At 55.0% G+C, this 13269-nt stretch overlaps 3 protein-coding genes across 3 annotated transcripts in view; all 3 read right to left on the bottom strand.

Annotated features, from left to right (window-relative positions):
* Positions 1–13269, bottom strand: part of LOC142907164 (uncharacterized) — a 198912-nt gene that overhangs the window by 81751 nt on the left and 103892 nt on the right. The window lies entirely within an intron of this gene.
* The window catches only part of LOC116937615 (beta-citrylglutamate synthase B-like), an 82317-nt gene that overhangs the window by 48074 nt on the left and 20974 nt on the right, over positions 1–13269 (bottom strand). The gene's annotated exons all lie outside the window — the stretch shown is intronic.
* LOC142907180 (uncharacterized) lies at positions 4136–13069 on the bottom strand. Its single transcript, XM_076056433.1, has 3 exons — positions 13037–13069; positions 6510–9701; positions 4136–6430 (listed from the first exon to the last, which is right to left on the bottom strand). The coding sequence occupies exons 1-2, from the start codon at positions 13067–13069 to the stop codon at positions 7710–7712; spliced, it is 2025 nt and encodes a 674-aa protein (XP_075912548.1). The 3' UTR covers positions 4136–6430; positions 6510–7709.

Here is a 13269-nt window from a genome sequence, read left to right as displayed (position 1 = left end):
GGGGGGGGGCAGAGAGGGGGGTAGAGAGGGGGTAGAGAGGGGGTAGGGAGAGGGGGGGTAGAGAGGGGGTAGAGAAAGAGGGGGTAGGGAGAGAGAGGGGTAGAGAGGGGGTAGAGAGAGGGGGGCAGAGAGGGGGTAGAGAGAGGGGGGTAGAGAGAGAGGGGGTAGGGAGAGAGGGGGGTAGAGAGGGGGGGTAGAGAGAGAGGGAAAGGGGTAAAGGAGAGCAGAGCGTGAAATCTTTTGTTAAATCTTTCATTTAAAAAAGGGGGGAGGGAGGGAGGAGTGTGTGGGGGAGTGGTTTACATAAAGCAAAGCATTAAAAAAAAACACGAAAATGATGAACGGAGCCAAGTGCCGACTACACCGAGCATCTTCCTCGTTTCTCCTCTTATCGTAAAACAAAAGAGAGAGAGGGAGAGATAGAGGAGAGATAGGGGAGAGCTAGGGGAGAGATAGGGGAGAGCTAGGGGAGAGCTAGGGGAGAGATAGGGGAGAGATAGGGGAGAGCTAGGGGAGAGATAGGGGAGAGCTAGGGGAGAGCTAGGGGAGAGATAGGGGAGAGATAGGGGAGAGCTAGGGGAGAGATAGGGGAGAGCTAGGGGAGAGCTAGGGGAGAGCTAGGGGAGAGATAGGGGAGAGATAGGGGAGAGATAGGGGAGAGAAGTGACATAGGGGGAGAGAGAGGGAGAGAGAGAGATGGGGGTAGAGAGATACGGTGAGCACGGTGGATTCGCTCTCCTGGTCAAACCGATTTTACCCGAACCCGCCTGGAACGCGCGGCCACTGCACCACCAACCAGGCTGACCGGGGAAGTTTGAATCCGTCCCCCCTACTGACTAAAACACAAAGCTCCTCCAGCCATCCCTCCATCCCTCCATCCCTCCCTCCCCGGGGTAGCTCGCAGACAGCGCTGCATTGTAAAGTAGCGAGTTGCAGGTCGCCACGGGGGCTGGGGAGATGTTGACTACCTCGCCTGGTACACAGAAAGTCGTGGGTTCGATCCCGACCCCGGATGAGATGTTGACTACCTCGCCTGGTACACAGGAGGTCGTGGGTTCGATCCCGATCCCGGATGAGATGTTGACTACCTCGCCTGGTACACAGGAGGTTTGTGGGTTCGATCACGACCCTGACGAGATGTTGACTACCTCGCTTGGCACGCAGGAGGTCGTGGGTTCGATCACGACCCTGATGAGATGTTGACTACCTCGCCTGGTACGCAGAAAGTCGTGGGTTCGATCCCGACCCTAACGAGATGTTGACTACCTCGCCTGGTACACAGGAGGTCGTGGGTTCTATCACGACTCTGACGAGATGTTGATTACCTCGCCTGGCACGCAGGAGGTCGTGGGTTCGATCCCGATCCCGGATGAGATGTTAACTACCTCGCCTGGTACACAGGAGGTCGTGGGTTCGATCCCGACCCTAACGAGATGTTGACTACCTCGCCTGGCACGCAGGAGGTCGTGGGTTCTATCACGACTCTGACGAGATGTTGATTACCTCGCCTGGCACGCAGGAGGTCGTGGGTTCGATCACGATCCCGGATGAGATGTTGACTACCTCGCCTGGCACGCAGGAGGTTGTGGGTTCGATCCCGACCCCGGATGAGATGTTGACTACCTCGCCTGGTACACAGGAGGTCGTGGGTTCGATCCCGACCCTAACCAGATGTTGACTACCTCGCCTGGCACGCAGGAGGTCGTGGGTTCTATCACGACTCTGACGAGATGTTGATTACCTCGCCTAGCACGCAGGAGGTCGTGGGTTCTATCACGACTCTGACGAGATGTTGATTACCTCGCCTAGCACGCAGGAGGTCGTGGGTTCTATCACGACTCTGACGAGATGTTGATTACCTCGCCTGGCACGCAGGAGGTCGTGGGTTCGATCACGATCCCGGATGAGATGTTGACTACCTCGCCTGGCACGCAGGAGGTCGTGGGTTCGATCCCGACCCCGGATGAGATGTTGACTACCTCGCCTGGTACACAGGAGGTCGTGGGTTCGATCCCGACCCTAACCAGATGTTGACTACCTCGCCTGGCACGCAGGAGGTCGTGGGTTCTATCACGACTCTGACGAGATGTTGATTACCTCGCCTAGCACGCAGGAGGTCGTGGGTTCTATCACGACTCTGACGAGATGTTGATTACCTCGCCTGGCACGCAGGAGGTCATGGGTTCGAGCACGATCCCGGATGAGATGTTGACTACTTCGCCCAGCACCTGCAACTGCGCATTTGGAGTCTGCGTCTCTCTCTGTCATCATCATCATCACAGTGGCTAGGGATATGTTAACTACCTCGCCTGGTGTACAGGAGGTCGTGGGTTCTATCCCGACCCCGGATGAGATGTTGACTACCTCGCCTGGCGCACAGGAGGTCGTGGGTCCCGACCCCGGATGAGATGTTGACTACCTCGCCTGGTACACAGGAGGTCGTGGGTTCAATCCTGACCGTGATGAGATGTTGACTACCTCGCCTGGTATACAGGAGGTCGTGGGTACGATCCCGACCCCGGATGAGATGTTAAGGAGGGCGTGGGTTCGATCCCGACCCCTGATGAGATGTTCACTACCTCGCCTGGTATACAGGAGGTCGTGGGTTCGATCCCGACCCCGGATGAGTTGTTAACTACCTCGCCTGGTACACAGGAGGTCGTGGGTTCGATCCCGACCCCGGATGAGTTGTTAACTACCTCGCCTGGTACACAGGAGGTCGTGGGTTCGATCCCGACCCCGGATGAGATGTTGACTACCTCGCCTGGCGCGCAGGAGGTCGTGGGTTCGATCACGACCACGGATGAGATGTTCACTACCTCGCCTGGTACACAGGAGGCCGTGGGTTCGATCACGACCACGGATGAGATGTTCACTACCTCGCCTGGTACACAGGAGGTTTGTGGGTTCGATCCCAGACTCTAACGATGCCTGCTGCTGCTGTATTTGGAGTCTGTCTGTTTCCCTCCCTCTCTCTCTCTCTCTCTCCCCCCCATGATCACGTGGATCTTTCTCGGGGGGGGGGTGGGTGGGTGTGAGTGGGGATCCTCCCCCATCCACATTTTAGAAATGTGCACGCCCAAGGCAACGTTGGCATCAGCCGCGGATTCCCACACGGCGATGACGACCGGGACCCTTCCCCCCCTCCCCCCCCCCCCCCCCGCTGCTGCTGCTGCTGCTGCGTGCCACCACCACCACCACCACCTGCGACAGCCACAGCCGCCCCCTCCCGGAGACGCCTGGAGGCCCAGCAAGGGCAAAAAAAAACCAGACGCGGCCCAAACGGCGTTTCCAACGCCACACGAGCGATCGCCCCCCCCCCTCCCCCAGGTGGGACAGATCCCCCACGCCGACGACCATTTGCCGAGGGAACCAGACGGTAGCGGGGATCCGTCCTCCCGGCTCTCCCTCTACGGTGAAGTCACGCAGAATGGAAATTAAGTGACATATCTCTCGCGCTAGAACGGGAGCGTTGCTTTACACCGCGCTCCGCGCGCTGGTTGACTTTTACCGGAAGAACCCGGAAGGTGAACTCCCTTGCAGTGACGAAAGCTTTGAATGGAGAAGTAGCGGGGGCGGGGGCGGGGGAGGGGGAGGGGGGAGGGGGGAGGGGGGATGCCTGGGCGAGTCGCGAAAGCTTCGACTCGAGATCAAATAAAACCTTTGAATGAAAAAATAAAAAGGGGAAAAAAAACTATTCTCGTATTTTGCAGGAGGGCCCCATGATGAAAGTTTAGCTGTAGCTTTGCAAAAGCCGCAGCAGCAGCAGCAGCCCCAGCAGCCGCAGCAGCAGCAGCAGCAGCAGCAGCAGCCCCAGCAGCAGCCCCAGCAGCAGCAGTAGCCCCAGCAGCAGCCCCAGCAGCAGCAGCAGCCCCAGCAGCAGCCCCAGCAGCAGCAGCAGCAGCAGCAGCCCCAGCAGCAGCCCCAGCAGCAGCCCCAGCAGCAGCCCCAGCAGCAGCCCCAGCAGCAGCAGCAGCCCCAGCAGCAGCCCCAGCAGCAGCAGCAGCAGCCCCAGCAGTAGCCCCAGCAGTAGCCCCAGCAGTAGCCCCAGCAGCCCCAGCCCCAGCCCCAGCAGCAGCAGCAGCAGCCCCAGCAGCCCCAGCCGCATCCCCAGCCCCAGCAGCAGCAGCCCCAGCAGCCCCAGCAGCAGCAGCGCCCTACGAATGCCGGCAACACTGCGGCAAACACAAACAGCGCTGTGGGCGACTTGCCCACACCGCCGCCGCCGCCGCCGCCGCCGCTCAAGCCCCAGACGCCTTTGCCTCCACCGTGGCGACGTTAACACACCGCGCAGTACAGGTTCACTCATCCCAGGCCGAGTCGACCTAGGGCGGGAGGGACGCCAGAAGCGCCGGTTCAAATGATCGTCACCCGACGGTGTTGGCCACGAGCAGCGGGAATCGAACTCAGGCGGCCGGGTTCGAGGGGCAGCGGAGCGCCGCACCGCCGCTCCCCCCACGCACGGCGACACCGCGAATCGCACGCTAGGCCTGCAGCCGTGTAGCCTTTTTGCCAGGCTGTTGGGGCAAGTGCTGTTATAGCGAGCACCTACAATGGACACGCGCACACACGCACACACGCACACACGCACACACTGAGAAACTACGCACCAGTTGTAGTTCACCAAGGCCCCACACACTCGGCTACGTCGCTCATTCAGATGTGACCCCTGGACCACAAACTAAACTATTCACTAATTGTAGTTCACCAAGGTCCCACACACTCAGCTACGTCGCTCTTCCAGAGGCGACACCTGGTCACAAACTAAACTATTCACTAATTGTAGTTCACCAAGGCCACACACTCAGCTAAGTCGCTCATTCAGAGGTGACCTGGTCACAAACTAAACTATTCACTAATTGTAGTTCACCAAGGCCACACACTCAGCTACGTCTCTCATTCAGAGGTGACCCCTGGCCACAAACTAAACTATTCACTAATTGTAGTTCACCAAGGTCCCACACTCAGCTACGTCGCTGATTCAGAGGTGACCTGGTCACAAACTAAACTATTCACTAATTGTAGTTCACCAAGGCCACACACTCAGCTACGTCGCTCATTCAGAGGTGACCCCTGGCCACAAACTAAACTATTCACTAATTGTAGTTCACCAACGCCACACACTCAGCTACATCGCTCATTCAGAGGTGACCTGGTCACAAACTAAACTATTCACTAATTGTAGTTCACCAAGGTCCCACACTCAGCTACGTCGCTCATTCAGACGTGACCCCTGGACCACAAACTAAACTATTCACTAATTGTAGTTCACCAAGGCCACACACTCAGCTACGTCGCTCATTCAGATGTGACCCCTGGACCACAAACTAAACTATTCACTAATTGTAGTTCACCAAGGCCCCAGACTCAGCTACGTCGCTCATTCAGATGTGACCCCTGGACCACAAACTAAACTATTCACTAATTGTAGTTCACCAAAGTCCCACACACTCAGCTACGTCGCTCATTCAGATGTGACCCCTGGACCACAAACTAAACTATTCACTAATTGTAGTTCACCAAGGCCACACACACTCAGCTACGTCGCTCTTCCAGAGGCGACACCTGGTCACAAACTAAACTATTCACTAATTGTAGTTCACCAAGGCCACACACTCAGCTAAGTCGCTCATTCAGAGGTGACCTGGTCACAAACTAAACTATTCACTAATTGTAGTTCACCAAGGCCACACACTCAGCTACGTCTCTCATTCAGAGGTGACCCCTGGCCACAAACTAAACTATTCACTAATTGTAGTTCACCAAGGTCCCACACTCAGCTACGTCGCTCTTCCAGAGGCGACCTGGACCACAAACTAAACTATTCACTAGTTATATTCTTGGTTCTTTCGGTAAAAGTCACCACCGTGTAAGAAAGGGAAACAAAATAGTAAAAATGTAAAAACAATAAAATTCTCACGACGTTTCGACTGCAACGCAAGAAGCAATCGTCATCAGGCGTGAAAACCACAGCACGAAGATTTGATAAAATTGGCGGTTTTTGAAAAAAGTGGCGATTTTTTTTCTTCAAATCTTCTTGCTGTGGTTTTCACACCTGATGACGATTGCGTGTGTTGCAGTCGAAACGTCGTGGGAATTGTATTGTTTTAGATTTTTATTATTTTATTGCTTCCCTCCTACGTGGTGACTTGACCGAAAGAACCAAGAATATGAATCCCTGCAGTAACGAAAGCCTTATATAAAAATTTACTCACGAATTATAGTTCACCAAGGCCCCACACTGAGCTATGTCGCTCTTCCAGAGGCGACCTGGTCACAAACTAAACTATTCACTAATTGTAGTTCACCAAGGCCACACACTCAGCTAAGTCGCTCATTCAGAGGTGACCTGGTGACAAACTAAACTATTCACTAATTGTAGTTCACCAAGGCCCCACACTCAGCTACGTCGCTCATTCAGAGGTGACCCCTGGCCACAAACTAAACTATTCACTAATTGTAGTTCACCAAGGCCGCAGACTCAGCTACGTAGCTCTTCCAGAGGTGACCTGGTCACAAACTAAACTATTCACTAATTGTAGTTCACCAAGGTCCCACACACTCAGCTACGTCACTCATTCAGAGGTGACCCCTGGCCACAAACTAAACTATTCACTAATTGTAGTTCACCAAGGTCCCACACTCAGCTACGTTGCTGATTCAGAGGTGACCTGGTCACAAACTAAACTATTCACTAATTGTAGTTCACCAACGCCACACACTCAGCTACATCGCTGATTGAGAGGTGACACCTGGTCACAAACTAAAATATTCACTAATTGTAGTTCACCAAGGCCCCCCACTCAGCTACGTCGCTCATTCAGAGGTGACCTGGTCACAAACTAAACTATTCACTAATTGTAGTTCACCAAGGCCCAACACTCAGCTACATCGCTCATTCAGAGGTGACCCCTGGTCACAAACTAAACTATTCACCAATTGTATTTGGTCACAATCAGCTACGTAGCTCATTTGCCAGAAGCGACCGGGCCATCACAAATGACAGCTTCTCAAACTCATCATCAAATCACGTGGACATTCAGAGGAACCAAACACTAAAAATAAAAAGCGTTTAAAACGTGGAGAGAAAATACCAAAGGACCCAAATGAAAATCCACGCGACCACCACGGCGAGAGAGACGCGCAAACTCAAACTGTACAGCAGGCATCAGGGTCAAACCCACGACCTCCTGTGTATCAGGCGAGGTAGTTAACACCTCCTAGCCACTGTCACGATGATGATGATGAGAGACGTAGACTCCAAACATAGAACAGCAGCGTTGGCCAGGGTCCGGGATCGAACCCACGACCTCCTGTACACCAGGCGAGGTAGTTAACATCTCCTAGCCACTGTGATGATGGGAGAGACGTAGACTCCAACTACTGTGTACCATGCGTCAGAGATGGGATCGAACCCACGCTCTCCTGCATACCAGGCGAGAGAGTTAATATCTCACCACCGTGGCCACACACACACACCCCCCCTTCCCCGCACATTCACACGTATGTTCCACAATCTCACGCAAAGACAAAGATCCCCCGTGTAGCCTTAACAGACTGTAGGGGCAAGTGCTGTTAGCGAGCAGTACCTATGAAGGCCGGAAGGGTACACGAGGGGGTGGGTGGCCAGCATCACGCCCGACCGCACACACACACACACACACTGACTGACTCACACTGTCAGGAAATTCAGAATTTCAAAAACATTTCTACACGAGTCTGTGGGTCTGTGTGAGTCTGTGTAAGTCTGTGTAAGTCTGTGGGTCTGTGTGTGTAGTGAGTCTGTGTGTGTAGTGAGTCTGTGTGTGTAGTGAGTCTGTGGGTCTGTGTGTGTGGCAAGTCTGTGGGTCTGTGTGGTGAGTCTGTAGGTCTGTGTGAGTCTGTGGGTCTGTGTGAGTCTGTGGGTCTGTGTGAGTCTGTGGGTCTGTGTGTGTAGTGAGTCTGTGGGTCTGTGTGTGTGATGAGTCTGTGGGTCTGTGTGAGTCTGTGTAAGTCTGTGGGTCTGTGTGAGTCTGTGTAAGTCTGTGGGTCTGTGTGTGTAGTGAGTCTGTGGGTCTGTGTGTGTGATGAGTCTGTGGGTCTGTGGGTCTGTGTAAGTCTGTGGGTCTGTGTGTGTAGTGAGCTTGTGTGTGTAGTGAGTCTGTGGGTCTGTGTGTGTGATGAGTCTGTGGGTCTGTGTGAGTCTGTGGGTCTATGTGTGTGATGAGTCTGTGGGTCTGTGTAAGTCTCTGGGTCTGTGTGTGTGGTGAGTCTGTGGGACTGCGTGTGTGATGAGTCTGTAGGTCTGTGTGTGTAGTGAGTCTGTGTGTCTGTGGGTCTGTGTGTGTGATGAGTCTGTGGGTCTGTGTGTGTGGCGAGTCTGTGGGTCTGTGTGTGTAGTGAGTCTGTGTGTGTAGTGAGTCTGTGGGTCTGTGTGTGTGTGATGAGTCTGTGGGTCTGTGTGTGTGGTGAGTCTGTGAGTCTGTGGGTCTGTGTGTGTAGTGAGTCTGTGGGTCTGTGTGTGTAGTGAGTCTGTGTGTGTAGTGAGTCTGTGTGTGTAATGAGTCTGTGGGTCTGTGTGTGTGATGAGTCTGTGGGTCTGTGTGGTGAGTCTGTGGGTCTGTGTGTGTGGTGAGTCTGTGGGTCTGTGTATGTGATGAGTCTGTGGGTCTGTGTGTGTGGTGAGTCTGTGTGTGTGATGAGTCTGTGGGTCTGTGTGTGTGGTGAGTCTGTGGGTCTCTATGAGTCTGTGGGTCTCTGTGTGTGGTGATTCTGTGGGTCTCTGTGTGTGGTGAGTCTGTGGGTCTCTGTGTGTGGTGATTCTGTGGGTCTGTGTGAGTGATGAGCCTGTGGGTCTGTATGTGTGGTGAGTCTGTGGGTATGTGTGTGTGGTGAGTCTGTGGGTCTGTGTGTGTGATGAGTCTGTGGGTCTGTGTGTGTGGTGAGTCTGTGGGTCTGTGTGTGTGGTGAGTCTGTGGGTCTCTGTGTGTGGTGAGTCTGTGTGGTGAGTCTGTGGGTCTGTGTGTGTGGTGATTCTGTGGGTCTGTGTGTGTGGTGAGTCTGTGGGTCTGTGTGTGTGGTGAGCCTGTGGGTCTGTGTGTGTGGTGAGTCTGTGGGTCTCTGTGTGTGGTGAGTCTGTGTGGTGAGTCTGTGGGTCTGTGTGTGTGGTGAGTCTGTGTGTGGTGAGTCTGTGTGGTGAGTCTGTGGGTCTGTGTGTGTGGTGAGTCTGTGGGTCTGTGTGTGTGGTGAATCTGTGGGTCTCTGTGTGTGGTGAGTCTGTGTGGTGAGTCTGTGGGTCTGTGTGTGTGGTGAGTCTGTGTGTGGTGAGTCTGTGTGGCGAGTCTGTGGGTCTGGTGAGTCTGTGGGTCTGTGTGTGGTGAGTCTGTGTGGTGAGTCTGTGGGTCTGTGTGTGTAGTGAGTCTGTGTGTGTGATGAGTCTGTGGGTGTGTGTGTGTGGCGAGAGTCTGTGGGTCTCTACGAGTCTGTGGGTCTCTGTGTGTCTCTGCGCGGCGAGCCCTTTTGCTCTTGATTATTGACAATTGAATAGATTCCAAAAAGCGATTAGCAAAGAATCGTGCGGGTGAGTGGGCCGAGAGGAGGAGGTGGGGGGGATTTTCCAGAGGGGGTTTGGGGGAGAGTGGGTGGGGAAAGGGGGGAGTGGGTGGGGGGGAGGAACGGCGTTGCAATGGGAGGGGGAGGGGGGGGGAGTGCCACGTGCCTCTCTATCAGCGCGAGCCTCATCCACCCACTTCCTGCCCGCGTGACCCGAGGCAAACCGGGAGCACGTGGCAAGCCGAACAAAGGCAGCGCAATTCTTGGGTTTCTCTGTGCCTCTGGCGGACCACGGAGCCAGGCCAAGGCTCCTGTAGGATTCAGATGTCACGTTGGGGCTCACGGAGCCAGGCCAAGGTTCCCGTAGGGTTCAGATGTCACGTTGGGGCTCACGGAGCCAGGCCAAGGCTCCTGTAGGATTCAGATGTCACGTTGGGGCTCACGGAGCCAGGCCAAGGCTCCTGTAGGATTCAGATGTCACGTTGGGGCTCACGGAGCCAGGCCAAGGCTCCTGTAGGATTCAGATGTCACGTTGGGGCTCACGGAGCCAGGCCAGGGCTCCTGTAGGATTCAGATGTCACGTTGGGGCTCACGGAGCCAGGCCAAGGCTCCCGTAGGGTTCAGATGTCACGTTGGGGCTCACGGAGCCAGGTCAAGGCTCCTGTAGGGTTCAGATGTCACGTTGAGGCTCACAGAGCCAGGCCAAGGTTTCTGTAGGGTTCAGATGTCACGTTGGGGCTCACGGAGCCAGGCCAAGGTTTCTGTAGGGTTCAGATGTCACGTTGAGGCTCACAGAGCCAGGCCAAGGTTTCTGTAGGGTTCAGATGTCACGTTGAGGCTCACGGAGCCAGGCCAAGGTTTCTGTAGGGTTCAGATGTCACGTTGGGGCTCACGGAGCCAGGCCAAGGCTCCTGTAGGATTCAGATGTCACGTTGGGACTCACAGAGCCAGGCCAAGGCTCCTGTAGGATTCAGATGTCACATTGGGGCTCACGGAGCCAGGCCAAGGCTCCCGCAGGGTTCAGATGTCACATTGGGGCTCACGGAGCCAGGCCAAGGCTCCTGTTGGGGTTCAGATGTCACGTTGAGGCTCACAGAGCCAGGCCAAGGTTTCTGTAGGGTTCAGATGTCACGTTGGGGCTCACGGAGCCAGGCCAAGGCTCCTGTTGGGGTTCAGATGTCACGTTGAGGCTCACAGAGCCAGGCCAAGGCTCCTGTAGGGTTCAGATGTCACGTTGGGGCTCACGGAGCCAGGCCAAGGCTCCTGTAGGGTTCAGATGTCACGTTGGGGCTCACGGAGCCAGGCCAAGGCTCCTGTAGGATTCAGATGTCACGTTGGGGCTCACGGAGCCAGGCCAAGGCTCCTGTAGGGTTCAGATGTCACGTTGGGGCTCACGGAGCCAGGCCAAGGCTCCTGTAGGGTTCAGATGTCACGTTGGGGCTCACGGAGCCAGGCCAAGGCTCCTGTAGGATTCAGATGTCACGTTGGGACTCACGGAGCCAGGCCAAGGCTCCTGTAGGATTCAGATGTCACGTTGGGGCTCACGGAGCCAGGCCAAGGTTCCCGTAGGGTTCAGATGTCACGTTGGGGCTCACGGAGCCAGGCCAAGGCTCCTGTAGGATTCAGATGTCACGTTGGGGCTCACGGAGCCAGGCCAAGGCTCCTGTAGGATTCAGATGTCACGTTGGGGCTCACGGAGCCAGGCCAAGGCTCCTGTAGGATTCAGATGTCACGTTGGGGCTCACGGAGCCAGGCCAGGGCTCCTGTAGGATTCAGATGTCACGTTGGGGCTCACGGAGCCAGGCCAAGGCTCCCGTAGGGTTCAGATGTCACGTTGGGGCTCACGGAGCCAGGTCAAGGCTCCTGTAGGGTTCAGATGTCACGTTGAGGCTCACAGAGCCAGGCCAAGGTTTCTGTAGGGTTCAGATGTCACGTTGGGGCTCACGGAGCCAGGCCAAGGTTTCTGTAGGGTTCAGATGTCACGTTGAGGCTCACAGAGCCAGGCCAAGGTTTCTGTAGGGTTCAGATGTCACGTTGAGGCTCACGGAGCCAGGCCAAGGTTTCTGTAGGGTTCAGATGTCACGTTGGGGCTCACGGAGCCAGGCCAAGGCTCCTGTAGGATTCAGATGTCACGTTGGGACTCACAGAGCCAGGCCAAGGCTCCTGTAGGATTCAGATGTCACATTGGGGCTCACGGAGCCAGGCCAAGGCTCCCGCAGGGTTCAGATGTCACATTGGGGCTCACGGAGCCAGGCCAAGGCTCCTGTTGGGGTTCAGATGTCACGTTGAGGCTCACAGAGCCAGGCCAAGGTTTCTGTAGGGTTCAGATGTCACGTTGGGGCTCACGGAGCCAGGCCAAGGCTCCTGTTGGGGTTCAGATGTCACGTTGAGGCTCACAGAGCCAGGCCAAGGCTCCTGTAGGGTTCAGATGTCACGTTGGGGCTCACGGAGCCAGGCCAAGGCTCCTGTAGGGTTCAGATGTCACGTTGGGGCTCACGGAGCCAGGCCAAGGCTCCTGTAGGATTCAGATGTCACGTTGGGGCTCACGGAGCCAGGCCAAGGCTCCTGTAGGGTTCAGATGTCACGTTGGGGCTCACGGAGCCAGGCCAAGGCTCCTGTAGGGTTCAGATGTCACGTTGGGGCTCACGGAGCCAGGCCAAGGCTCCTGTAGGATTCAGATGTCACGTTGGGACTCACGGAGCCAGGCCAAGGCTCCTGTAGGATTCAGATGTCACGTTGGGGCTCACGGAGCCAGGCCAAGGCTCCTGTAGGATTCAGATGTCACGTTGAGGCTCACAGAGCCAGGCCAAGGCTCCTGTGGGGTTCAGATGTCACGTTGAGGCTCACAGAGCCAGGCCAAGGCTCCTGTGGGGTTCAGATGTCACGTTGGGGCTCACGGAGCCAGGCCAAGGCTCCTGTAGGGTTCAGATGTCACGTTGGGGCTCACAGAGCCAGGCCAAGGCTCCCGCAGGATTCAGATGTCACGAGCCAGGCCAGGGCTCCTGTAGAGTTCAGATGTCACGTTGGGGCTCACGGAGCCAGGCCAGGGCATAGCAGGTGAGGTAGTTAACATCTACACCATTGGAAACGTCATTTGCCAGTAACAAAATATGATAATTGTTTTTTTACCCTTTTATCTGGCAACAAAACTGACACCTTTTTTACAAGGAGTCGTGTTTACATTGACCACAATACCTGCGGTCGGAACGCAAACAAAAAAACAACTCTGATAATGTATGTGGCACTGTCCTTGAAATTGATTGGTCCACACCCGAGACAGCTTTCTTTAGAGCCCAGTCTCACGTTGGTGTTGAACCAGAATGACGCCAAAAGGCGTCGCACAACTCAAAGACAATGCACCATCAGAGTATGAGAGCTCGGGGTAAGAATTTACACCATTGGAAACCTCATTTGCCAGTAACAAAATTTCATTTACTGGCAAATGAGGTTTTTTCCAATGGTGTAAATGCTTACCCCGTGCTCTCATACTTTGATGGTGCATTGCCTTTGAGTTGTGCGACGCCTTTTTAGGCGTCATTCTGGTCCAACACCAACGTGAGACTAGGCCTCTAAAGAAAGCTGTCTCGGGCGTGGACCAATCAATTTCAAGGACAGTGCCGCATACATTATCAGAGTTGTTGTTGTTTTTGTTGTTTGCGTTCCGACCGCAGGTATTGTGGTCAATGTAAACGTGACTCCTTGTAAAAAAAGAGGTGTCAGTTTTGTTGCCAGATAAAA

This window comes from Petromyzon marinus, chromosome 75, assembly GCF_048934315.1.
Source record: "Petromyzon marinus isolate PM22_M1 ecotype Great Lakes invasive population chromosome 75, UKy_Petmar_22M1.pri1.0, whole genome shotgun sequence".
In the NCBI taxonomy this organism is placed as follows: Eukaryota; Metazoa; Chordata; class Hyperoartia; order Petromyzontiformes; family Petromyzontidae; genus Petromyzon; species Petromyzon marinus.
Note: the sequence above shows the minus strand (reverse complement) of the source record. Positions and strands in the feature narration are given on the sequence as shown.